This window comes from Phycodurus eques, chromosome 3, assembly GCF_024500275.1.
Source record: "Phycodurus eques isolate BA_2022a chromosome 3, UOR_Pequ_1.1, whole genome shotgun sequence".
Classification (NCBI taxonomy): domain Eukaryota; kingdom Metazoa; phylum Chordata; class Actinopteri; order Syngnathiformes; family Syngnathidae; genus Phycodurus; species Phycodurus eques.
Window position 1 is genome coordinate 30188097 of NC_084527.1, and position 27677 is coordinate 30215773.

A 27677-nucleotide genomic window follows, 5' to 3' on the forward strand; every position below is an offset into this window, starting at 1 on the left:
ACTCCTGCTTGCAGAGAACTAGTAAGTATGTGGACAAAATTACTTAATCAATCCATTGGGGTTTCATTTAGAATCTTACTTTCCACTAAATGTATATTATTCTTGATGTGACTGAAATAATGTAAAGGCTGCCTATAGTTCAGTGATCTTTACTTCTCTACAACGGTAAATGGACAAAAAAAAAAAAAAAAAAACTGTGAAAAGCCCTTATGAACTTGCATTTTTACACAACTAATAAATTTAAGACAATCCTTATTCTCTTTGGGTAAGGCCATTTTTCTCTTCTGGAATGACTGTGCCCCAGTGTACACATAAGGTTCCATATAGCCATGGTTGGATGAATTCATCAAACACATTTTTGATAAACTAGAACAGGGGTTGTGAGCAAGGACGTCTCATCCAACATCAGTGACCTCAGACCTCACAAATGTTATTCTACATGAATGGACAACAATTCCTAAAGGCACATTCTTGTATAAGGAATGGTGGAAGCTGTTCTATTGTCCAAAGGTAGGGTTGGGCATCGAGAATCGAGAACCGATTGGAACTGGGACGTTCCGTTTCTCCCTGAACCGTTCAAATTTAAAAGTTTCGGTTGCCAGTTTTGATGCCGAGTACTCCAGCCGCGAAGAAGAAGTGACGAAAACCAAATGAAGAAGCGGCGTAAACCAACAAAGAAGAATGCTTGTGCCCAACGGTGGCAGCGGCGAACAAAAGTACTTAACTTTGTTGAAATTAATGACCAGTCGCCTCAGTGCAACACTTGGAATAAGATTATATTGTGCAAAGGAGGTTTTCACGATGTGTCGCGTCTGACGCTCTCTGAGCCTCATTCAGCCGCGCAGAGCTTCAGTGACGTCATCTCTCAGTCGATTGGGTGAGTGGAACAATAAAATATATCTCTGGCAACATTGAGACAGCTAACAAGGTAAACGGTTGCTTGCACTTTGGCACTGATGTATTGTCTTCAAACCAACGTAAGCGGCAATTACAAAAAGAAAGCAAAAAAAAAAAAAAAACCTTAACAATGGGCTAAAACTTCACCGTAGCAACTTTACATCACAATGAATTGGGACAAAATACACATTAATGTTGTCTCACAGTATCACAAACACTAACCTTGTGCATCATCACTGGGTAGGGAAAGGAATCAATGTTTTATAGCATTTGGTTCCATCCATTAAAAAAAAAAAAAAAAAAAAGAAAAATCACTGGTGCCGTGTGAAGTAACTTTCTGAGCCAAAATGCTAAGTTCCGGTCTGTACCCTTCAAAATAAAAGGCTACAAGCTTAAAACAGGAAGTCACATATAAACCATTTGATGCAAGGAAAGTCCCAAATAACTATTTTAACAATGCTATATTTAACTATTAGCTGAAACATTAATTAATGAATATTAAGTCAATTGGGTTAGTTCCACGTACATTGCCTTTTAGTTCATAGCTTTGATACTGATACTGGTTATAAAGAACCCTGAGTCAAATGTTCATTTTAGTCCATGCTTTGGGCTGCTAAGAAAATGGATAATTTGGACACCCTTTATTCAAACCATACAAAGTGTTTTGACCTAGCCTCCCTAAAAGAATCAGAATCGAGAATCTTTTGGAACCGGAATTGAAATAAGGAACTGGAATCGGAATCGATCAAATTCAAACGATGCCCAACCCTTTTATTCCAAAGGGTAGACCAACTCCGTGTTGTCTTCCATTTTCAGTTTTTACTCACAACATGAATCCTAGAATTCAATTGTAGTTAACCGTGAATAATTTGGACTTTCAACTTTTTCATTTGAAGCTATAGTATTAGGTTTTTATCTGAAATGATATCCACTGATGTTCCTGTTGTCCATTTCATTTTGTCTGTAGGTCATCTTTTGTCTGACACCTTCCCCGGCCAAGGTTTTGACTCTCCAGACGTCAGTAACAATCTTCCACCACAGAGCCACTCTTTGCCCATAGCTAAGTCAAGCAAGGCTGGGGAGTCCAATCATAGTGCTCAGATACAAGCCCAACCTCAGGCTAACCCACTCAAAGCTCAGGCACCTTCTAAACGTAGACTCTCTGCTGAGCGGAGCCTCTCCACAGAGAACCCACCAAGTGCCAGAGACCCAGAGGGGAGTGTGTCAGCAAAGCCAGATAGGGTATACACAATCACAAAAGAGGTAAGAATGACTCTGGGCCGCAGCAGTGAGGAAAGCCTGGAGCTGGAGGTCCTGAAGAGCGGCAGCGATGACCCACTTTCCCAAGGGCAATACCACAACTCTTCCTGCACCGACCAACGAGCATCTGCTTACCATAGTAGCGATCACCGCCCTAACCATTACCATGCCCACCAGAATCGGGGAGGCCCTTTGTCATCATCGCAGTCACTGCAGAGCTCTGATAGTGCCAGTAGTATCCGAGACTGGGGCATGAAGAAAGGGGGTTCAAGAGATGACAACACTCCAGACTGTGTGGCAAGCATTCGTGCTCCGTGTCAAAGCCAGCGCTCCCTGGACCTGGATACCTCACCACGGGATGGGGGGAAGCAGTTTAAGAAACTGGAGAGGATGTACAGTGAGGATAGAACATCTACTGATGACAGGGGTAATACGTTAGAAATATTGATGGGTCAAATAAATATAGATAATCAGGTATATAATATCAGAACCCGAACGGTGTTCTTATATTGGACTTCTGTGCTCATCACGGATTGTCCATAACGAACACCATGTTCAAGCATAAGGGTGTCCACACGTGCACTTGGCACCGGGACACCCTAGGTCGCAGTTCGATGATCGACTTTGTGGTCGTGTCATCGGACTTGCGGCCGCATGTCTTGGACACTCGGGTGAAGAGAGGGGCGGAGCTGTCAACTGATCACCATCTGGTGGTGAGTTGGCTCCGATGGTGGGGGAAGATGCCGGTCCGACGTGGCAGGCCCAAACGTATTGTGAGGGTCTGCTGGGAACGTCTGGCGGAATCCCCTGTCAGAAGGAGTTTCAACTCCCACCTCCGACAGAACTTTGCTCATGTTCTGGGGGAGGCGGGGGACATCGAGTCCGAGTGGACCATGTTCCGCAGCTCCATTGCTGAGGCGGCCGACCAGAGCTGTGGCCGTAAGGTGGTCGGTGCCTGTCGTGGCGCCAATCCCTGAACCCGTTGGTGGACACCAACAGTGAGGGATGCTGTCAAGCTGAAAAAGGAGTCCTATCAGGCTTTTTTGGCCGGTGGGACTCCTGAGGCAGCTGATGGGTACCGGCTGGCCAAGCGGAATGCAGCTTTGGTGGTCACTGAAGCAAAAACTCGGGTATGGGAGGAGTTCGGTGAGGCCATGGAGAAAGACTTCCGGGCCAGGTTTGGTGGCTTCAGTATTGCATCTCTGCTTTTTGCAGATGATGTGGTTCTGTTGGCTTCATCAAGCCGTGATCTCCAACTCTCACTGGAACAGTTCGCAGCCGAGTGTGAAGCGGATAGGATGTGAATCAGCACCTCCAATTCTGAGACCATGGTCCTCAGTTGGAAAAGGGTGGCGTGCCCTCTCCAGGCCGGGTATGAGATCCTGCCCCAAGTGGAGGAGTTCAAGTATCTTGGGGTCTTGTTCACGAGTGAGGGAAGAATGGAACGGGAGATTGACAGGCGGCATCTGCAGTGATACAGACTTTGTATCGGTCCGTTGTGGTAAAGAAGGAGCTAAGCCGAAAGGTGAAGCTCTCAATTTACCTGTCGATCTACGTTCCTACCCTCACCTATGGTCACGAGTTGTGGGTCATGACCGAAAGAACAAGATCCCGGATACAAGCGGCTGAAATGAGTCCGCAGGGTGTCCGGGCTCTCCCTTAGAGATAGGGTGAGAAACCCGGTCATCCGGGAGGGGCTCAGAGTAGAATCCCTGCTCCTCCACATCAAGAGAAGCCAGATGAGGTGGCTGGGGCATCTCATTCGGATGCCTCCCGGACGCCTCCCTGGGGAGGTGTTCCAGGAATGTCCCACCGGGAGGAGACACCGGGGATGACCCAGGACACGCTGGAGAAACTACGTCCTTCGGCTGGCCTGGGAAAGCCCCGGGATCCCCCCGGAAGAGCTGAATGAAGTGACTGGGAAGAGGGAAGTGTTGTTTTTTATGTGTTTGTTTTGTTGTGTTTTTGTAGCTTTGACTGTGCATACACACACACAGCAACATCAGAATTTGTACATTTAAAAAAAAAAATTAAATTGATGTTCATGCTGTGGTAAAACAAGTCAGACGTTATTCACTATTTAGTCAGTAGTTGAGTAATAAGTTCATTGTGTACTTTTTACTCTTACTCCAGTTATTTTTTGGAGGACTCCTTTTTACTTGAGTCACATTATTGTCAAGTAACAAGTAAGTTTCATCCAAAAACATGCATGGTAGGTTAATTGAATGCTCTAAATTGCCCGTAGGTGTGAATGTGAGTGCGAATGGTCGCTTATTTTTATGTGCCCTGCAATTGGCTGGCGACCAGTTCAGGGTGTACCCAGCCTCTCGCCCAGAGTCAGCTGGAGTAGACTCCAGCCTGCCCGCGACCCTCGTGAGGATAAGCGGTACGGAAGATGAATAGATAAATGGATTTTTCAGTTTTGCAGCACTGTTTCCAAGTGCTGATCAGCTTCACGGTTCTGATGGCCAGGTTTAAATCTCAGCTCAGGCCCTCCTTTGAGTTTGTATGTATCTCCTGGTACTTGGAGGAAGCCTCCAATCTAAAACATGCATGTTAGGTTAATTGAAGAATCTAAATTGCTCATAAGTGTTTGTTTGTCTATAAGTGCCGTCCAATTGACTGGTGACCAGCCTCGGGTGTGTCCCATCCCTCACGGAAATTTAGATGTCAGAATAGATACCTTAAACTAATGCATACATTTTTTTTAATGCGTTTAAGAGCATCATGCACTTCAGCTAAACTGAACTGTGACTGTTCTAAATTGTATTTTTTTGTGATTACAGAAGACAATTCTGATAGCTGGTTCCCCAAAGAGAATATGTTCAGCTTTCAGACAGCAACTACGACCATGCGGGCGTAAGTAAAGCATAACATCTACATATCTTCCCCCTATGATTCTGTGTAGATATTCGTGGCAATAACTCCATAGAACAAAAATATAAATGCAAAACTTTTGTTTTCGGCTTTTTCTTTCAAATATTGTGCACAGATTTGTCTAAATCTATGTTAATGAGCAATTCTTAGCAAAGATAATCCATCCACAGGTGTATTATATCAAGATGCTGCTTAGAGAACATTATTATTGCCCACAATACAAAGCCATTCTAAGATGTGCGGTTTTATGTATTACTGAATTGGGTGAGGGATCATGCCCCATGTGACCTCACCTGTGAGCTGTCATGTGATGCAGTTAAACTTACAGTATGTCTTATGAATATTTGGCTGGCCATGCTGTTAACTTGTCTGTTATCTTGTCTTCTTCCACTTCTCTCTGCGTGGTGGCTTTCCAAATCACGACTGTAGAATATCGTGAGTAATTCCTTCAACCACCCACACTCTTCGCATGTGGCGTCCTGTTTGTTTCTCTTTAAGACAAGTAACATATCCCGAACCTTTTTCTCTCCATGCTTTCCTCGTGTGCCCCTGTGCTATTTAGTCTACGTTGCCCACATTAACCACATTTTTTTTTACCGGACTGAGTATTAGCAACTCGGTCATTAGAAAACAAAGGTCCAGAAATGGCACAATAAAGCAGGAAACTAAAATAATTCATGGCACATGAATAGTTATTGAAATGTGTAGTACTCCTTACATTGCAAACCAAGAAATGCCACAGTAAATGCTATCACATGACCTGTATAATCAGTCCTGGCATAAAATAACATACAGGAAGATGCATGAAATATAATGGTCAGAGCATATTTTTGCTTTTTTGAACAAACATGGTCACCTTCAGTAAATCATCACTGCATCTGATAAATAGGAGAATATGTAGCATGTATAGTATTGTCAAATGGGATTGCATCGTGTAAAGAAGGACTTCTAGTACACAAATACACAAAAGCGGATTAACCAAGCATGATTCGTCTAGAAATAAAACAAACTATCGTAGTGACAATCTGGTGACAATTTACTAACTCTGTAGACATTCTTGAATAAAAGATGAGTCTTTCCAAAAACATAGTGTCAGGAAGAGAAAGTGGCAGTATTCCTTGGGTAAAAGAAAGTGTATTCAGTACAGATATTAATTTCTTGTCCTTCACTACAGCATTTGTGACTATATTGTCAGTCAAATCCCGACCGCTGGGTAGCACTTGATATTTGACACACAAGACCACATGATGCTCATTATGTCTGACATCGTGTCAACGCCACTGACTTCCCCTTTAGGATAGAATGACAGTGCTCACTGATCAAGTTATGCAGTCATTGAAATGATTTGGTTCAATTAAGTCTTGTCATAAACTCCAGACAAACAATCTATAATACTAATAACTGGTCAACTAAGCAGTTCTCTTGGAATAATAATGTCTATAAGCTACGCTTCAAATTTAGTTTCTTCATTCCACACGTGTCTTGGCTAGCTTGTGTTGTGTTCCTAGTATGTGTGTGTGTGTGTGTGAGTGTGTTTGCCTTATATACTGTGTTTTCTGCAATAACAATAACAGACCCAGAATAACTCAAAACACCTCATTCACCTCTACTAAACCTAAAACGACTCACTTTGACCCCTCCTACACAAACGTGAATTTTTTTTCATTTATGCCCGAACCCAACTAGAGCCAAAGGGTTTAAGTCTGGTCAGTGTCTGGATATTTTAGGCAGTTGTAATTCTCTCTGAAAAGACAAGGTATTAGGTTGTTCAAGGTCTGCTCACATTTTAATCCCTTGGTTTGGATTGGGTTCAGACAGAAAAACCCGGTGATACGGGTCAGGTCCGTTGAAACAGAATTTGAACCCCCCACGTATCCACTTAACACTTTGACATTCTGGCAGGGTTTTCCGGGGCATTGCTGAGAAAAAGAGACGGAAAAGAGAACAGGATGCAGCCACCGTGATCGAGAGGTACCATGTCCTGGCTTTCCTGTCTTGTCCTGTGTACTGTTAAACCGTCCGCTTAGCAGCAGCCCTATTGCACAGCAAGAAAATCCTCTTCTTGCCTATAAAATATTGACTTCCCCTTTCCCTAATGGAACACGTTGATTTTTAACACTTGCAAATCAGTCGGCTTTGGCGAAATTCGTCGCTTTGAACTCAAAATAGGCCATTTACGTGAATCGTATGGAGCCGATGACTTTTTCCTGGAGGGGTTGCCATCGCTGACATCATAGGCCGTACTCCTTGAACGCTGGCAGCCAGATCCATTTCACACATCCACCATCCACACACTGATGTAATTGTGAATATCACTCCGCGGCGGACTAATCTGCGGCCTGAGGTTCCGCCTTGTGCGCTCGAAGTCACAGGAGTTGACGAGACCAGAAAAAAACTCAATTAAATTGAAAGATAGGAAAGGCAGTGTGTATATTTTATAGAACGTTAATTCTTGTTAATTGCAGATATGTTGAAACGTGTGAGGGGAAGATTACTGACATGGATTGCACTACGATTGACCTTTAACCTTTCAGATTCTGAAAACTTTATTTATTCCCGCTGTCATTGCCACCTCAGCCAATATATCAATATCAAAACCAATAAGGTTTTTACTTTGACATGGAGAACTAATTGGGTGGATGGACTAGTTGAGAATTGCTGCTGATAAAATACTGATAACTATCCAGTAAGGATTGTTTGTGTTGTTGAATTATTCATCAAAGGTGTAGCTCGAGTAGCAACAAACTACAGTAAGAGCAGCTTGGGCTATCACAACAATTGTTTTTTGTTACAGTATGTTGTCTCGAGAGCTGGTGAATCTTTTCATACAAATGATTCATCATCTACAAATAAATAAACAAGGATGGAATGGATAAATTTTCAGTATAACAGGCATGAAAGGTGATATTTAGTTCTCCACCACAATGGAGGAGAATTGAATTAAAATGATCAAGAGGTGTAGAGAATGTACAACCCCAATTCCAATGAAGTTCGGAGGTTGTGTTAAACATAAATAAAAACACAATACAATGATTTGCAAATCATGTTCATTGCAATAGTCCGGTGCAATGACCATTGTGCAAAGGGCGCTGAGACTTCAAGGAGTGTATGCGGTTTAAAGTGACGAGTAGTGCGATCATCTGGGACAATGTTGGTTGTGCAAATGTTACAGATACTCCTCAATCAGTGTGCAAATGGAGCAGATGCTACTCTGGCATGAGTGGCCAGTATACGCAAATAGTGCAGCATGGCGAGACAACTACAGTGAGTGCACGAGTAATACATAATTGGCCCCACAGAAATGTGATAACGAACTCAAGTCAAAAAATTGCCAGCTTGTTGTAATGGAATTATAGGTTAGGTGAATGGACGCAAAGTTCAAAACCCAGCATCTGTGATGGTATGGGCCTGTGTTAGTGCCAATGGCATGGGTAACTTACACATCTGTGAAGTTTTCTGTGGTCCGACGAGTCCACATTTCAAATTGTTTTTGGAAATTGTGGACGTCGTGTCCTCCGGGCCAAAGAGGAACTGAACCATGTGGACTGTTATGGACGCAAAGTTCAAAAGCCAGCATCTTCGTTGGTATGGGGCTGTGTTAGTGCCAATGGCATGGGTAACTTACACTTCTGAGAAACATATGGTGCCATCCAAGCAACGTCTTTTTCATGGACGCCACTGCTTATTTCAGCAAGACAATGCCAAACCACATTCTGCACGTGTTACAACAGCGTGGCTTCGTAGTAAAAGAGTGCGGGCACTAGACTGGCCTGCCTGCAGTCCAGACCTGTCTCCCATTGAATGTGTGGCCATTATAAAGCGTAAAATATGATAACGGAGACCCCGGACTGTTGAACTGAAGCTGTACATCAAGCAAGAATGGGAAAGAATTCCACCTACAAAGCTTCAACAATTGGTGTCCTCAGTACCCAAACGTTTATTGAATGTTGTTAAAAGAAAGCTTGATGTAACACAGTGGTAAACATGACCCTGTCCCAGCTTTTTTGGAACGTGTTGCAGCCATAAAATTCTAAGTTAATGATTATTTGCTAAAAACAATAATGTTCATCAGTTTGAACATTACATATCTTGTCTTTGTAGTGTATTCAATTAAATGTAGGTCAAACATGATTTGCAAATCATTGTATTCTGTTTTTATTTATGTTTAACACAACGTCCCAACTTCATTGGAATTGGGGTTGTACACCCAAATGTGGCACACACCATTGTATTTAACTCAAATGTTAGAGGCTCAGAAATATTTTGACAGATTAAGTGACAGATTTAAATACTGACTACCCGTAATCTTTAATACTTTGATGAAAACTCTGAAAATGTCTCTCGAAATGCTTTTCCCGGCCTTCAGTATCTGCTTGTTTGCAGTTCTTGCTGCCTTTCGTTTTGTTTTCAACAGTCGTGGAAATTTAAAAAAAGCATGTTCTCATGGGGTGAGATCAGGGCACTGACTTGGCCAAATATCAGGACCTAACTGTCCATAGCTGATGAAGCTATTGTCAGTTTTCCTGCAGGCTAGTTCAGGATTCCCCTTGATGAACAGAACTGACTACTTGGTGGAAATGTGGCCAAATGGACTCAATATCTTCACTTAATGCATCCTGTTGTGGTTCTGGCTGTCTGTATTTTCAAAAGTCTGTTTGAGAGTGGAAGTGTATGTCTTTAAACTTATTCAGATACGTGAAAAACTTTCTTTGTGTACATCTACCTGAGAGTGTGTATGTGTGCATGTGTGTGTGTGTATGTCTGCACACATGAGTGTGTGTTTGTCTGTGCGAGTGTGTGCTTAGACTTCAAAATATTATGCTTTTGACAGTGAGGTGCATCACAGTCAGCTTTGCAAATTATGCATGGGTGAATATGCGAGACATTTTTTTTCTTTTGCAAAGGTCACAGTGAGTTTTGGGCAAAATACTTCACGCACACATTGGCATGGATTTGACAGCAGACTTGTGTGGGTGTGAAGTGATTTTAAAAGCTGTTGTCACTCAGTAAAAAGTGTTTTCTGAGTGACAGCTCTTCCTCTCCTATGAGTCATCCCTCTATTTTAGGCTTCACATTCACAACTCCCGCAATCAGCACTGACATTGAAGGCCTTCAGTTATTTAGACTAGCAGCACAAAGTCTAAGAATTAAAGCAAATGTTAAAACTTAACACCTCATGATATTAGCGTGGCAACACCAGAATGGATGTGGTTTCAGAAAGTACTTTGTCTGGGTAAATCAGTTTTCATTTTGATGCAATAATATTCACAATTAATAATGATTGGTGACAAACCCGTATTCAACAATCCATCAGCCTTTGTGTGTGCAAGAACGCAAAATGTTGATTACACACTCAGTGGAATGCAACAATGTCAATAAACAAGATTGTGTGCCATGGCTCTTTTTCCTTCTCTTCATCTTTTAGAGCCTCAAAAATCATTGTTACTGTGACTGATATGTAGTTATTGTCAAATGTCTCCACACACTCACTCTGGGAATAACAATATTGAGTTTTATGTCATGTTTCTGAATTAGGCCTTTGTGTTGTAAGAATATTTTCTCAAATCAACACAAAATAAAGATCTTAGGTTACAAATTTATTGTAGACTATTTCAGTAGTTGTGAAATCTCTCATTTACTTTGATAAGAGTAACTCCAACATACTGAGAAACAGCAGAATGAGACATGACTGACAAATATGTTCCATTTGTAAACCTCTTAAGGCAGACCATCTAGTCCATTTCTTGCATCCCAGGTAGTTTCTCGCTTGGTTCAAGTATTGCCTTTGATGTAAAGAAAAACTGAGGTCACAGACATGGTTGCAATCGGTGACTTGATGCTGGAGGTACACACCCAGCATTGAAACATGCGCACACACACACACACACACACACACACACATGCACATACATCTATTGCATTGTGGCTTGATCTACACTATCTACAGTCAGAGGTGGGTAATAAGGTGCTACATTGACTCCGTTACATTTACTTAAGTAACATTTTCCAAAAAGTGTACTTGTCAGAGTACTTTAAATGCACCGTACTTTTTACTTTTACTTGAGTATTTATGTGAAGAAGGCTCGATACTTTTACTCCGTTACAATGATCGACATGCCATTCGCTACTTTTATTTATTCATTCTTGTGTATGGGCGTCTATTTTTAGACTCCATCTTCGACTTCCGCATAGGGTGCCCGTTGCGCCAATCAAACGGGATCATCAATGTTACTTGACTCCAATTCACCAATCAGACGGCACAAGGCAGTCACATGACCGTGCACATAACCTTTGTGAGCCAATCAAAATGACACTTTTTTTTTGGGGGGGGGGCAGCCGCACACCTGTGTTTATTTTACAGACTCCAAAAAATAACATCTTTATCATGCACCTCTTAAACTGTGACTGCTCAAACTTGGATATTTCAGCCCACTTCTAACTTGACAAAACAACTTGCGGTAAGTTGTAGCTGTTTCTATTGTTGTTTTGGCAGTGGATATGGCAAAATTAGCACAATCCCCATGGTGTCACACACGCACACATACACCCAATCAATTAGTCTGTTCAGAAAACAAATTCTTCATGAAGTAATTTAAGCGAATAAAGCAAATAATGTTTCTGTAGGGCCCAATGTATGTGCTGTTGGTTTTTGGGCAGTTAAAAATTTAAATGGTGGCAGGTGTGTGTCGACTTCCATGTATTATTATTATTTTTTTCATTTTATTTGATGTTGATGCTCTGATTTAAAAAAAATAATAATCTGAAGTTAATCACAAAGAGTAGTTCTTTCACAGAGTACTTTCTTCCTCTTACTCAAGTAAATATTTGGATGACTACTTTTTACTTTTACTTGAGTCATAATATTCTAAAGTAACAATATAAAGTAAAATATAAAGTAACAATATTTGTTACTTTATATTCTAAAGTAACAAAGTCATAATATTCTAAAGTACTCTTACTTTAGTACAATATTTGGCTACTCTACCCACCTCTGTCTGCAATATGTCCCTCATTTTTTGTCGACCCAACAGCAGCTGGAGCATAATGTCTGATCATTACCTGTGTGTTCATCTGTGTTTTTATTTTGAAGATTTTACAGTATACTTTTCTCTCTGATTATGCTGCCTGTTTCTGACATCTGGGCTTTTTTCTGTTTCCAAACATGATAGAAACTTCCGCAAACACCTTAGGATGGTGGGCAGCCGAAGGATGAAGGTCCAGAGTAAGTGAACATGTGACTAGGCATGTCACGATAACAAATATTTTTGAGATGAAATAGTTTTCCCAAGAACTATCACGATAAAAGAAAATGTTTTTGTTTTTAGTGCCTCTGAAAAACACAAAAAAATAAGGCCCTTATTATTTATTTTATTGCTTTTAAAGCAGTATTCATATTATTATTATTTACTTTCTTGTTTCTCTATTAAATTGTATTACTTTACTCTGTGATATACAGTAGTTCACCCTGGGTCTGAAATAACAGAGCTGCAAGGCTAGCCTGGTTTTTATGGCGCCTCCTATTCTGATTATAGTCGTTCTCGAAGCCCAAACCGAATGAAAATACTCCATATAAAAACCTCAATCGGAATAAACAGGTCGAATTTGAATGGAATTTCATTTGGTTTCACAGGGGTGGAAAATTCCTTTCTGCACATGCTTCGTCTCGACGTAAATGTGCGGTGACATCATATTGTTTATGCATGGTGTAAATATGGTAGCTCCCGACGGAGGTCGTTTGCGATGGAGATCTTCGTTTTAACTACTTATAATTTGTTTTTATCAAGCGCTTTTTTTAAATAAATGTATAAAAACAACCCCAACTGCTGTGCTTAATAGACTGCACGTCGGATCACCACAACAATGGCAATTTATCGAGTCTGGAAAAATGACCGTGTTCATTTCATTTATCGAATAATAAGTAGCTATAGTAATTATTGTGACAGGCTTACATGTGGCTATGCATATGTATGTGCTGCTGTCAGTTCATGCTCATCCAGTAGCTTTAGGAGGGAATCATTCATCTTGATGTGTATTATGCGCAATATGTATAGTGGGACCCCGGTATTGGTAGGAAATGGTGACCAAGCCCAACCGCAAATCAAGAATTTCTGCAAATAATTGACGCTCCCCAAAAAGTCTACGTAATATGCCTGTTATTTCAGTAATGTTTATTTTATTTCAATAATTGTGGAATGAGAAAGCACGGTAATATAGTGGTTAACATGTCTGCATCCCAGGAAATCTCCGTTCTAACATCTTTGTGTACACCAGTTCGCTCCCACATTCCAAAAAAATACGTCAGGTCAATTGAAGTTGAATTGTTCATAGATGTGAAGTCAGTTTGAATCGTAGTTATTTTTTTTTTTTCTTTTGTATTTTTTCTTTTTTTCTTTTTAACCAGTCCTGATCAGGTGCATGGACTTGCAGAATGGTGGATCTGTACGCCATTTGTGCTGGAACAGTTTTGCTGTGCAACAGGGGAGTTAGAAATACTCTCTTTGCTTATTTTTAAATTATTGAATTATTCTGATGTTTCTTGAAAATGCAGCCGGACAGAAAAGCGTTTTAGGGGAAAGACAGAGTGGACAAGGGGAGTAGGGGTGCGACCCACAGCAGAAAGTCTAGATCGTTGAGCACAAGTAACGTTACAACAATCAAATCGTGCTCTTATTTGTGGATGGGGAGGACACACCTGGTGAGGACATGCAATAACTAACCATGAGAACAAGATGAGAGAGGACAGAAAAGGGAAGGACAGGGCAGGATGTGGGAAATGAGCAAGGCAGTGCTACTGACGAGTGGTGTGGTGGGATTCTTTTTAGTGTCAAAACACCTGTAAGAACCTGTTGATATTTTGGTATAACCCGAGTTATTAGTGGTCTCAGCACAAGCAATTAAAGCCTTTAGCGTGTCTATCGAACATATTAGTGAATCAACACCATATCACATCCATGTTAGTCAACTGATGTACGTACGGATTTGCTGAGCTGGCACATTGAGGAAGGGTGGTCCCAGCCCGCTCCGCCCGCAGGGGATGCCGAGCCAGCGAGGGTGAGGTCCCATGGAGTCAAGCCATGAGAAATGTGTATATCCACCACCCACCCTATTACTATGGTTACCAGGTACCGACTGGCAACCATTATCCCTGTGTACCATGATCGTGTGTGGTGGGGTGTAGTGCATTAAAATTGAGGAGAGTGGTGGGGGTGAGGCGAAATGCTCACAGGGCAATGATAACACGTAACCGTCACCCTCACCCAGGCCAACCAGCGGATGGATTTGCGAATGTATGCGGTGCATTAAATTCGATAGATTTGAATCCGGGTCCTCAGAACTATGAGCCTCATGTGCTAACCAGTTGTCCACCGTGCCACGGGATAATATGTTATAATGAAATATATTTAGATAATGTGGATAAAAGCTTAACTGTTTGTGAGAAAGTGAGAGTAAGCGGCGCACAATAAATGTAAGTGCTTGTCAGAGGTACAGTATGTGCTGTTGCATCAATAACCACGTTGTGACGACCTTGCCGTGGTCTCACAGTATCTTGGCAGCATTGCAACATGATATTAAATGACTTTTTATCAAAGACTGAAGGTGCTAACAGATTTGACGTTTTTGACCTATAATGCGCTGTGCATGAACTTACTTTTTTCATATACCTTAAAAGTAAATCTTTAATCTTATAAATAACAAATTGAATAACTGCGTAATATCAGCTGAAGAAACTAAAGGCAATTACTCATCAGGGACACTGATTATGCTAGATAGAGCATCTGATCTGTTTGGCTGAGTGCTCTTTCGGAGTGTGAAAGAAAGTATATGTGAATAACTGCCTTTCCCTTGTGCTTATCAGCCTTTTCTGAACGCAGAGCCAAGAGTTTCAGCCGGTCGTGGAGTGACCCCACCCCTGTTAAGCCTGACTCACTGCATGACTCCAGAGACAGTGAGTCAGCACTCTCGCCATCACTCTTCCCCATGGACAGACAAAAACAACAGTTTTTCTATGCTGCATGCTAACACGAAAAGAATATATTCAAATACTTCACAGGGACAATGAAAATGTGCTTACACAAACAAGATACAGCCACGACTTAAAAGACTGCAGAGAGTGAATAAACCAAGGCTGAAAATACGTGCAGCTCTACAGTATTCATGAATTTTATAGGTTCTTGCAGAAAGAAATTCTGTATGTCATGAAAATAATCCACCCTGACCATCACCTGCTAAAAACAATTTTAAAAAAAATTGTTGAAAAGTTTTGCATTTCCTTGGCAAAAATATTCTCAATAGGTTGGTAGCGTAGATTAGTGGGTTTTGATCTCGACAACCTAAGAGTGATTACAATATCCTACAACAGTGGCACCTCCAAGGTCGAATACAATCCATTTTGGGGTGTTGGTCGACATCCTGTTTGTTCCATTTGGAAAAAATTCTATAGGAATTAATACAAATTAAATAATTCCAGGATCACACCATAGAACCTTGATCATAGTGACAATGTTTCAAGTAACATTCCTAACTGTTATACTAATATTAAAAGCCTTTTTCAATTCAATGCTTGTGTCCTCATTGCTAATACGGCTGTGGACTTCTCATTTATGTTTATTCCATCTGCTTAATTTGTATTGCAGATGGTTACAGCTGTTTTGGGTTATTCGGGAGGTTTTTGTCAACCCCCACCACCATTCTTCCTACATCCCAATTCCAATGAAATTGGGACATTGTGTTAAACTTAAAAACAGAATACAATGATTTGCAAATCATGTTCAACCTATATATAAATGAATACACTACAAAGACAAGATATTTAATGTTCAAACTGATAAACTTTATTGTTTTCAGCAAATAATTATTAACTTTGAATTTTATGGCTGCAACACGTTCAAAAAAAGCTGGCACAGGTGGCAAAAATGACAGAAAGTTGAGGAATACTCATCAAACACCTGTTTGTAACATCACACAGGTGAACAGGTGAATTGGGAACAGGTGCGTGCCATGACTGGGTATAAAAGGAGCTTCCCTGAATTGCTCAATCATTCATAAGCAAAGATGGGGCGAGGTTCACCTCTTTGTGAACAAGCGTGTGAGAAAATAGTTGAACAGTTTAAGGACAATGTTCGTCAACGTACAACTGCAAGAAATTTAGGGATTTCATCATCTATGGTCCTTAATATCATCAAAAGGTTCAGGGAATCTGGAGAAATCAGTGCATGTAAGCGGCAAGGCCGAAAACCAACATTGAATGCCCTTGACCTTCGATCCCTCAGCTGGCACTGCATCAAAAAAAACGACACAAATGTGTAAAGAATATAACCACACGGGCTCAGGAACACTTCAGAAAACCAATGTCAGTAAATACAGTTCGGCGCTACATCCGTAAGTGCAACTTGAAACTCTACTATGCAAAGCACAAGCCATTTATCAGCTTCTCTGGGCCTGAACCCATCTAAGATGGACTGATGCAAAGCGGAAAGGTGTTCTGTGATCCGACGGGTCCACATTTAAAATTTTTTTGGGAAATTGTGGACGTCGTCCCCGGACTGTTGAACAGCCGAAGCTGTACATCAAGCAAGAATGGGAAAGAATTCCACCTACAAAGCTTCAACAATAAGTGTCCTCAGTTCCCAAACGTTTATTGAATGTTGTTAAAAGAAAAGGTGATGTAACACAGTGGTAAACATGACCCTGTTCCAGCTTTTTTGGAACGTGTTGCAGCCATAAAATTCGAAGTGAATGATTATTTGATGAAAACAATGACGTTTATCAGTTTGAACATTAAATATCTTGACTTGTAGTGTATTCAATTAAATATAGGTTGAACATGAGTTGCATATCATTGTTTTCTGTTTTTATTTATGTTTAACAAAACGTCCCAACTTCATTGGAATTGGGGTTGTAAATAAAATGACAGGTGCAGCACTTTTTAAAAGATACTCTTTAATCTCTTTAATTTTTAAAAGATACTCTTTAATCCTGTTTGTGTTACCCTTTCATCTCACCCTTTGTTCCTTGTGCACGCGTGTGTGTGTGTGCGTGCACGCGCGCGTGTGTGTGCGTGCGTGTGTATGCATGCATGTGTGCGTGTGTTTGTGTCTGAGCCAGGTGGTGATGTCCAGACCTCGTCAGGTACCCTCAATGAAGGGTTGGATGAGGATGCGGAGTGGGGGGATGAAAGAGAGATGGAGAGAGCAGCCTGTGAAGGAGATGACTTCATCCCACCTAAAATCATTGTAAGGATCAGAATTCACTTTTCAGCAATGCTGAAGTTATTGTATGAATGCGTTTCATATACTGTATAATATAACATTTTACTCTATATGATACGTTAGGAGTATTGAGCTCTCACTCCCGCTCGCTCGGTCTCTGCATGTTTGTTTGCCTCCCACAGCTTATATCCTCCAAGGTTCCAAAGGCTGAATATGTTCCTAACATCATTCGTAGGGATGACCCTTCCATCATTCCTATTCTTTATGTGAGTAGAAGTCAGTAAATTCTTTACAGAATCTCCTTTAATTCATTTTATATTCAGTTTATATTTTAAACCTTTATGGTTTCATGTATTTAAAGCCCCGGGCAAACGAAAAAGCATTTTTTTGTTTTAAATGAGTGACTCAAATTTACTAATTCAGGGGCAAACTGATAAGATAAACAAAATGATAGTCAAAGCTCTAGGTATGATGCAACTCAATTGCATTTAAAAAAGTAACAAATTAAAACCAAAACTAGATGCAGTATATTAACACAAAAATCAAAACATGGACAAAGTTATTTTATGACTTCTATACCCAATGGCCATCTAATGTGGTACGGTGGTGTTTACTGTGGGGACTTGTTAAAAAGAATTGCTTTAAAATAACAACATACTTTGTGACCCCAGTGAGGATAACCGGTACGGAAAATGAATGGATGGATTTGTTTATAGGAGAAAAAAAAATCAGACTCTTTCTTTGTACTTGTCTGCTCAATGTGGTGAAACAATACTTATTATTCTCCTATTTTCAGGACCACGAACATGCTACATTTGACGACATCCTTGGTGAGTATGCCATTTTGCATTTTTAGCATGGGGCACAATGTAGTACGAAGGTGGGAAGGTGGCATATGTCCAGTTGTTGAGGCACTGTGATGATTCATCGTTTGATATGATAATGTCAAGGGACAGACAACGTGTTTCATCGTTCGAGTGGTGAAATGACACCTTTCTCTCTTTGTCTCTCTCTCTCTTCCACACTATGGCACTCAGAGGAGATCAAGAAGAAGCTGACTGCCTACAGAAAAGGCTGCAAAATTTGGAACATGGTTATCTTCTGCCAAGTGAGTGACAAGATGGCCAGTATTTTAGGAATGATCTGACATTATTCTGCGATTGGATGGCGACCAGTTCAGGGTGTACCCCACCTCTCGCCCGAAGATAGCTGGGATAGGCTCCAGCACGTCCGCGACCCTTGTGGGATAAAGTGGTACAGGAAATGGATGGATGTGACATTATTGGGTCATCACATGTCATACAATAGATGCTTATTTTGTACGAACAGTACTGGGCATTTGCAACTAACTTCTTATTCTAATATGCCTGTGAATATTCTCATTCATCCAGGTCATTTAATTCTCAGGGCATTGAATCAATCGCAACTGGACTATTCTGTTTGTTTTAGAAGAAAGTCTGTTCCAGTGAAATCTTAATTGGGTGGAATACAATGTTGTCAACTTACATCTTAGCCATATTGTATTCACCAGCTAGAACACAGATACATTTCACTGTGTTACTAATTTGTTCCACTATATTCTTAACTTATAAATTATTATATTATCATGTTTCGGTTATCTTTGCCCTCCCAGAAAAGAGTGTGAAGTGTCCACTTGGGTAATAATCTGAAAAGTACTGACTTTGTAAACTCAACACTTCACTTTTATCTTCAAGAAGTATCTTTTTGGCCTTGGAAAAAATACTGTTACCTTGGCATCTAATAGCCCTATGAGTTGCAAAAATCCCTGTTTCAAGCAATACAGTTCTGTATTTCGTGTGTGTTTCCACTGTCAAAACTTGTGAATGGCACCAAAACAAATAATTTGTTCCATACCACTCTTTGCTTGCATCAAAGTGATTGGTTGACCTATCTGTCATGAACTTTAAAATAAATCTTTCCGCAGGGAGGACCAGGTCACCTGTATCTATTGAAGAATAAAGTGGCCACCTTTGCCAAAGTGGAAAAAGAGGAAGATATGGTCCAGTAAGTTCTACCTGATTTTACCCCATTGTCGGTGATTTCGTAACCTCTCTTCTGTATGCAGGTTCTGGCGGCGGCTGGGCAAGCTGATGAGTAAGCTAAACCCTGAGCCCAACCTCATCCACATCATGGGCTGCTATGTGCTGGGGAGTGCAAATGGAGAGAAGGTAGCCTTTGTATTGTGACTAAACATACAACCTTTCGGCATAAAAAAACAACATAAAATGCCAAAAATGCATGCACGCATACTGAGCATGCTCACGCAGAGTAAATGCAAGTGCAAATACATACATGCTGAATTCCAAATGTTGTGAACAACACTGTAAAGGTAATCAGGAGGCAAGCTGTTGGCTTCCGCTCTTTATATCCGAGAGTCTTGCTTAAGAAAATAATTAACTATGGGTATTTTTAATAAGGAAGTGTATGCACAGTGGTAAATGGTTACTGCTCTTTTCCTGCTGTCAGGCAGCCACCTAGCACATGCAGGGGAGGACAATGAAATAAAAGGAGCTCTCTATCACACAAATATACACCACACTTTGGAATGACAGGAAAATAGACGCCTTGACGCCCACTCAATTCGCAGATGGATTTACTGACCCTTGTTACAATTGCATGATGCCACATTTACTTACACACTCCTACCTCCTCCCGTAGCACTCGTCCTGTATCCCATCCATCCCCACAGAGTCAAATGCACACTTGTCATATACAGGCAACTCACACATATCGCACATGCACATGCCTACACATTAAAGTAGTTCTACTTTATTATCTTCTCTTACAGATGCTGTGCAAGACTTTTAATAGAAGAAAACAAGTGTAAAGCGTTACTCTCTGTTTGCAAACAAATATAAATTAAAATGAATAGCTTGATAACAGAGTTAATGCTAGGACTTTGGGATTGGCATATGTATTGTATTAAAAAAAATATATAGCACTCCACGTATAAAATAGGGAATGTTCTTGAGTCTTGAGTCTGAATGGCACTCAGTAGAGCACTGGCCTCTGGGAAGGCTAAACCATAGATACTGGTACCATCACCGATATCTCACTGAATTTTGTTATAGCAATGGATGCATTCTTCACCACACATTTGTGTCAACTAAGCTAATCAACAAAAAGGAATCTGTATCAAAATGCCAGTTCACCCATAGCCCATTCTTTTTATGTATAACATTTTTAAGTTGATGGTCTACTTGCTGGGCATTGCTGCCTGTTGGACCTCCTCTGGTGCCTTTGTGCAAGTGTGCTGCTCAACACCTCGGTGGGTGTAAACGCATCATCATATGGGGACCAAGAGTCATGAATATTTAACTCCAGTATATCTCCTGGTGGCAAAGTGATGGCAGGGATCTCTCCCTGCCACCCCCTGCTAATGCCTGAGGTGTTATTTTGCATCTCACTGGTGGTAATCTGTGACCTCATGGTAGCTTCAGTCCTCCAACCATCTTTCTTGGCCCTATTAGGAATGATCTCGAAGGCTCCAACAAACAAAATGGGAGAGATTGAGCATTCTATGGCAATGCCCAATTCTAGCTGTTACCAACCTGTAAATCATTTGCTTTTAACTTCAATATTGTCACTGATTAAAATTTAAGATGTTCTTAGTGGTGAAACAATCTTGTAAGTCACCATCACGTAAAATGATGCAAATGATGTGATGTTGTCTATATTATAGTACTAGGACCTTTTTTTGTTTTTGTCTGTCCATCCCTCATATTCTTAAAAATAATGCATTTGTGACAACGTAATGAGGTAATTTCTACAAATATGCCGCATGGTTATCACTGTACTCGGCAAAGAAGTGATTCGGATTTCAAGGTGGCTCATAAAAATTATTTAGGTCATACATTTTCCAATTTTGAGATGTCATTACTTCACTAAATCACCCACAGAGCTTTCTAATGTATATAGCTGCATCTTCCAGGAAGGTGATCGTGTGGGATAAAAACAAGAATTACGAATGTATTTTATCACTTGATTGCCTAACATCTGTGAAGTATTATTATGGCAAACCAAGATAATGTAATTTGTTAAATGGAAACAGTTACTCACAAGCATGGACATTCATCACTGTGCTTTTTTTATGTTGAGTATAACTAGCTGCAAGATATTAATTGGAAAATCATACTATATTTATGTTTCGGAATACATATGTAATATTAGCACTGCCGTCATTGATACATTGAACTCCTGCAGCCTGTGCATACTCCTGCAAGCTCAGCTGGGTAGACACTATTTATAGAGTGCGCTATGTTCAGGTGATGCTGTTTATTGCCTTGCTATCAGCTTGTCACGTTTTGGGTTGCGGTGGTGGGCAGTCAAAAGGTGGACCCAAGCACAGGAAAGCCGGCAAGGAAGGCAGGAGTTCAGGGGAAATTCAAAAGGTTATTTATACACAAAAGGGCAAAACAAAAAGGTACAAGGTGGCAGGGTAAAAATATTAAATGAAGAAATTCCAAAAACCAAGATGCAAAGTAACAAGGAAACACTCCCCAGCCCAGATGACGGGCAACATGACATGACACACGACAGTTGACAAAGGACAATGAAGCGAGGCCGACTTAAAGAAAACAGGGAACTACATACAAACAAACTGACGAGACAACGAGGCCCACCTGGACATGACAAATGGATGGAGGCAGCTAAATGGTAGACACAAGGAGCAGGGCTGATGAGAACAAGTGGAGACAAACACATAACAAGCAGACTGGGAGGAAATGAACAAGGGACACAGGACAACAAGACATAAGGAAACAGCTAAATCCAATCATAGAAATTGAAAAGTCACCAAAAACACATCATGACGTAACCCCGACCTCCTTAAGGGACTGATTCTAGACATCCAAATAAGCAAAACAATAACTGTCCAAAACAGGTTGGGCACATCTTGTCCAGGTCTTTCTGGAGGTTGACCAAAACTACCGTAAGAGGCTAATCAGGGGCAGGCTGGTGGGCATCTGGAATGCCACACATGAGGTGCTTGACCGGGTCAGGATTCAGTCAGGAGAGTCAAGTCGAGACAGGAAACACCCGAGTCAAGTCGCAAGTCCTACACTCAGTCATTTTATTCATCAAAACTAATTTGATAAACAAGTACATTGAACCTTTATAAGAAAACTACAGGCCTGATCTAAACTTTTGCACCTTCACAGCCAATTGTCAAGCGGGTGGGGTGTGGGGTAGGTGGGCTTGTTTATTTCCCCGTCAATACCAAAAACAATCATACAACAATAGTACTTTTTTTCACTTCATTTCTGAAGTGACATTAAACAGTCACAAATAAGAATTTGTATCCAGTCGTGCTACAATTATTAATCGCATATTCTACTGACAATACTATTGGACAAGTAAAAGGATCAATTATATTTTTGCTTGGTTATGGAGCAATTATGAATACACAAGAGAAAATTAGACATTTCACTTAAGAATGAACGCCCATTGGTTTCCCTTTTTAAATAATCAACAGTATTTTTCTTAAATTCACATAAATTCACAGTATCAAAAACATTAGGCATTAGTTTAAAAAAAACAGGAACACAAGTTTGCCATCTTGTTATAAAGGTACAATTTTATTCAACTGTGTTATCTCAGTCGGAACACTAGTGGGCACTATGTAAAACTATTACGTCAAAAAGAACCAAAGAAAAGGACACGAAGAAGAATGTTGTACATTCATCTTTCGTTTCGCTTATCCTCACTAGGATCGCAGGCGTGCTAGAGCTTATCCCAGCTATCTGCGGGCGAGAGGCGGCGTACACCCAGAACTGGTCGCCGGCCAATCGCAGGGGAAGAATGTTGTTTCATGTTGAATAGATGGTAGCTGTGTACTGATCAATTGGTCAATAAAGTGAATAAAAAAAGAAATACAGTACAAGACTGATTCTTGAGCACAGTACACTGACTAATGTACTAATGTACTGTAATGTACAGAAAGCCCAGACAGCGTACGGCCGGCCCGCCGTGGAACTATTTGCGTGATCGCTCACAAAGCTAGCTGCTAATACTAACAAAAACAAGCATATGTGATGTCAAGCCGCACAAGTCCCTCAATGCAACGTGGATTTTGTTGTTGTTGTTTTTTTTTGCAATAATTAACGTCCTTATTGTTACATTATATGTCATTGTCGTTTCTGGGTATGTTAACAGTGGTTCTTGGAACGCATACGTTATTTAGCTGTCACATTTATGGTTGATTTACTGTATGTTGTACTGTTTTTTTTTTTAATGAAACCATTACTTTTGGTAGTGTGTGAAAGAATGACCTCTTAGTCAATTCCTCTACCAGAGCGTGCCCAACAGGGCGTTCACTGTTAAAGGTAAATAAGAACTAACTACACATGAGCTATAACAGGGTGGGACACCCTAATAAATAATCATTAAGATCTTCGACATTATGTTGTCACTTATCATGTTGTCCTATCGTAAAAGTAAGGTGCACATATGCCTAAAGAACAAAAGAAAGAGAAACCTATGACGTGTGCTTTGGTCGAAGCAGCTTTTTTCCATTCAATGGGTTCAAGCCCAATTGAAGTCACAAGTCATTGCTGTTAAAGTCCAACTTGAGTTCCAAAACTTTTAACATATTGTCAAGTAGAGTATAAAGTCATCAAATTCATGACTCGAGTCCAAGTCCTGTGACTCCATTTCACACCTTTGTCAGGCAGTAGGGAAAGTGAACTCGGGGAAACAGGGGGATTGACTAGGGGGAAGTGATGCGCACAGGCCAAGGTGATGAAGATACAGGCATGGAACAACATGATGACAAAACAGATGTGAAACGAGGCGACTTGGATACAGGTTTGAAATCACATGACATGGAAACGCATGCAGAATGACATGATGATGAGACAGGACCTTTATTTGGGAGTCTCTGTTGGCCACCATGAGGTGGTCCAGCGAAAGTGGCCAAATGTGTACCCAAGTAGAAGTCAGAGAGGGGATGACTATTCAGGCATACATTGGTCAGAATAACATGATGCAAACTGATGAGGGTCAGACAAACTATCCATCCATCCATTTTCTGAGCCGCTTCTCCTCACTAGGGTCGCGGGCATGCTGGAGCCTATCCCAGCTGTCATTGGGCAGGAGGCGGGGTACACCCTGAACTGGTTGCCAGCCAATCGCAGGGCACATACAAACAAACAACCATTCGCACTCACAGTCATGCCTATGGGCACTTTAGAGCCTCCAATTAATGCATGTTTTTGGGATGTGGGAGGAAACCGGAGTGCCCGGAGAAAACCCACGCAGGCACGGGGAGAACATGCAAACTCCACACAGGTGGGGCCGGGGATTGAACCCGGGTCCTCAGAACTGTGAGGCTGACGCTCTAACCAGTCGGCCACCGTGCCGCTGGTCAGACAAACTATGCTGGGAAAATTTTAAAAAACAAATCAGTGGCGGAAATTGGGTTATAAAGTCTGAGACAGTAATGAAGTACAGTACTGTATTTAGCATGTGGCCCTGCTATACAACAGGAGCTTCTAAAGATTAGCTTTTTCAATAGAGTGAAAATGTTATGACGAAGCGTAGACTATTGACCTTTACAACGGCATTGCACGCTGGTTTAAGACACTCTGTGTTGGGGCCTTTTCTATTACAGACATTCCATTACATCTCTGCGTAATTACTTTGTTTTTATATAAAAAGGCATTCTCCTTCTGTCTTGTTTTCTTGCAGCTGATTCAGACTTTGAAGAGGCTGATGAGACCCACTTCTGTGGAATTCAAGTCCCCACTAGAGTTATCTGCACAGGGTGAGATCACTGTACACCACCAAAAAATTTAACTTTCATAGATTATAGATTCATGGCCCACAATTTAAACAATTTCAATTATTTATTTGTTTATTTTTACATAATTTGGGCTTCCAGCTCATAAAATCCACAAAATCAGGAATTCAAAAAATGAGCATACTGTGAAGAAATCCCCATTTACTTCAGTTTTTGTGGGGAAAAAAAGAGAGAAATAAGGGTCACATTAAATCAGTCAAAATATGGTACTTTCAAAACAATATGTTAATCTTCAGTACTTGGTTGGGAATCCCTTTGCTTTAATCACGGCCTCGGTGTGCCGTGGCATTGAGGCAATCAGCCTGTGGCATTGCCTGGGAGTTATGGAAGCCCAAATTTCCTTGATACTTGCTGTCAGTTCCTCTTTGTTTGTGGGTCTGATGCCCCTCATTTTCTTCTTGATAATACCCCATAGATTCTCAATGGGGTTTAGACCCGGCGAGTTAGCTCGCCAGTCAAGCACTGTGATGGCATGGGCATCAAACCAGGTTTTGCTGGTGGAAGATGAAATCTGCATCTCCATACAGATCCTCAGCAGAAGGAATCATGAAGTCCTCTAAAACATTCTGGTCGACTGCTGCGGTGACCTTGGATATAAGAAAGCAGAGTTTACAAACACCTGCACTGGACATTGCACCCCAAATCACGACTGACTGTGGATATTTCACATTGGACCTCAAGCACCTCGGGTTCTGTTCTTCACCTGCCTTCCTCCAAACCCTTTGACCTTGATTCCCGAATGAAAGGCACACTTTACTTTCATCCGAAAAGAGGACCATGGACCACTGGCCAACAGTCCAGTCCTTCTTCTCCTTGGCCCAGTTGAAACACTTCCTATGTTGACTCAGGCTCAGAAGTGGCTTGACCCGAAGAACCTGATAATTGTAGGCCATCTCCCGAATGCGTTGGAATATGGTGGTTTTTGAAGCTGTGACACCCGCCTCATTCCACTCTGATAAGCCGCTGAAGCCCACGGTCATTTCTTTTGCTGGAACATCTTCTCCTGCCACATTTTGTCCTTCCACTAGACTTTCCATTGATATGCTTGGACACAGCACTCTGTGAACAGCCAGCCTCCTTAGCTGTGAACCTTTGTGGCTTACCCATCCTAAGGAGGGTAGCAATGATGGTCTTCTGGACAGTTGTCAAGTCTGCAGTCTTTCCAATATTGAACCAAACTGAGACAATTGAACCAAACTGAAGCAATTTAATGACACCTGGGGAAACCTGTGCAGGTGCTTTGAGTTTAGTAGATGATTAGTTTGTGACACTCAGTTTAAAACATTTATGGCCTGCAAAATTTGGCCTGATATCTTCACAGTATTCTAATTTTTTTAATTCCTGATTTTGTGGGTTTTATGAGCTGGAAACCCAAATTATGTAAAAATGAACAACTAAATACTTGAAATTGTTAAAGTTGTGGTCCTTGAATCTATAATCTATGAAAGTTTAACTTTTTGAATAGAATTATGGACATAAATAATTTTAATCACTGATATTAGTCAGTGTCAGCAAGTCTTTTTACTGATGAAGAAAGTGCAATAGGGAGTATGAACAAACAGGTGTGAACGCTGCTGCGCTATGTGCACTTCTCTCATCAGTCATTTTCCTGACACCTATTGATGCGAGGCTATTTTCCCAATAGAATGTCATTATCTCATCTGTGTTTTTTTAAGCCTCTCTCCCCTTTCTACAGTACTTTTACATTTGTACACTTTGCCACCACAACCCAATAGTGATGTGCCGGCCCTATCCAAACGCATGGACAATTTTGTAATCAGGATTTGTTCTGCCTCCCCCCCCCCCCCCCCCCCTCACTAGGTAAAGAGATGATTGAGATGTACTTTAACTTCCGCTTGTTCCGTCTGTGGAAAAGCCGCCAGCACTCGAAAATGCTGGACTACGACGACCTGCTGTGATGACAAAGCCCCATTGTCTGGCCTGTTGGCTAGTTATCTCACACCTGAGCCTATGTGCTTCTGGCAGATGCTGTGGAAAGGCAGCTCGCAGGTAGAGCCCGGGCAGCGAGCAGCACCAGCTCAGCTGGGACTTATTGCTCTCTCCTAAAGTGACGGAGTGGCCGAGTAGATTCAGCTATAGTGGTGTACCGTCTCTCCTCTAGCCACTTTCCCTTCTTGCTAATCTCTCAGAGAAACTCGAACGAGAGAGACAAGAAAAGGGGAGAGAAGGAAAGAACTCTGCATCCTTAGCCTAAATGTGTCAGAACATGCTAAAACCAGTTTGATTTTCTGAGTGTGCAGAGAATGCTAGATTAAACAGTTGTTTACAGAAGTAAACACAGCTCCTTCTTCCTGACGGTGATTGTATTTTTTCCACCTTTGGATATAATTTCCCTTTTAAGGTGGAGGGTTGTCCCCCCCCCCCCCCCCCCCCCCCCCCACCCCTAATTGTCAAATGTAGATGTTAGAGTTTAAATCTAAATAAGTGCTTTTTGGAGCATTGAAGAATAGAATTCCAGCATCTCTCTCTCTGATGGTATTTAAAAAAAAGATCGGATATTTAGTCTTATTAATAAATTAGAGGTCCATTTAACATTTTCTTTATTACTTGAAAATCTATGTATAAGTATTTAGTACAGACTGTTTTATTATCTC

General features: G+C 41.1%; 1 protein-coding gene across 1 annotated transcript in view; it reads left to right on the forward strand.

Annotated features, from left to right (window-relative positions):
• Positions 1 to 27397, forward strand: part of nsmfb (NMDA receptor synaptonuclear signaling and neuronal migration factor b) — a 36783-nt gene extending 9386 nt beyond the window's left edge. Inside the window, exons 3-16 of the mRNA XM_061671074.1 lie at positions 1865 to 2584; positions 4944 to 5016; positions 5464 to 5469; positions 6937 to 7005; positions 12204 to 12256; positions 14891 to 14980; positions 17140 to 17267; positions 17426 to 17509; positions 18040 to 18073; positions 18281 to 18351; positions 19189 to 19268; positions 19330 to 19432; positions 24951 to 25026; positions 26884 to 27397. Coding sequence (XP_061527058.1) covers positions 1865 to 2584; positions 4944 to 5016; positions 5464 to 5469; positions 6937 to 7005; positions 12204 to 12256; positions 14891 to 14980; positions 17140 to 17267; positions 17426 to 17509; positions 18040 to 18073; positions 18281 to 18351; positions 19189 to 19268; positions 19330 to 19432; positions 24951 to 25026; positions 26884 to 26981 — 1685 coding nt within the window. The 3' untranslated portion in view covers positions 26982 to 27397. The remainder of the gene's footprint in view (positions 1 to 1864; positions 2585 to 4943; positions 5017 to 5463; positions 5470 to 6936; positions 7006 to 12203; positions 12257 to 14890; positions 14981 to 17139; positions 17268 to 17425; positions 17510 to 18039; positions 18074 to 18280; positions 18352 to 19188; positions 19269 to 19329; positions 19433 to 24950; positions 25027 to 26883) is intronic.
• Positions 27398 to 27677: the final 280 nt, after the last annotated feature.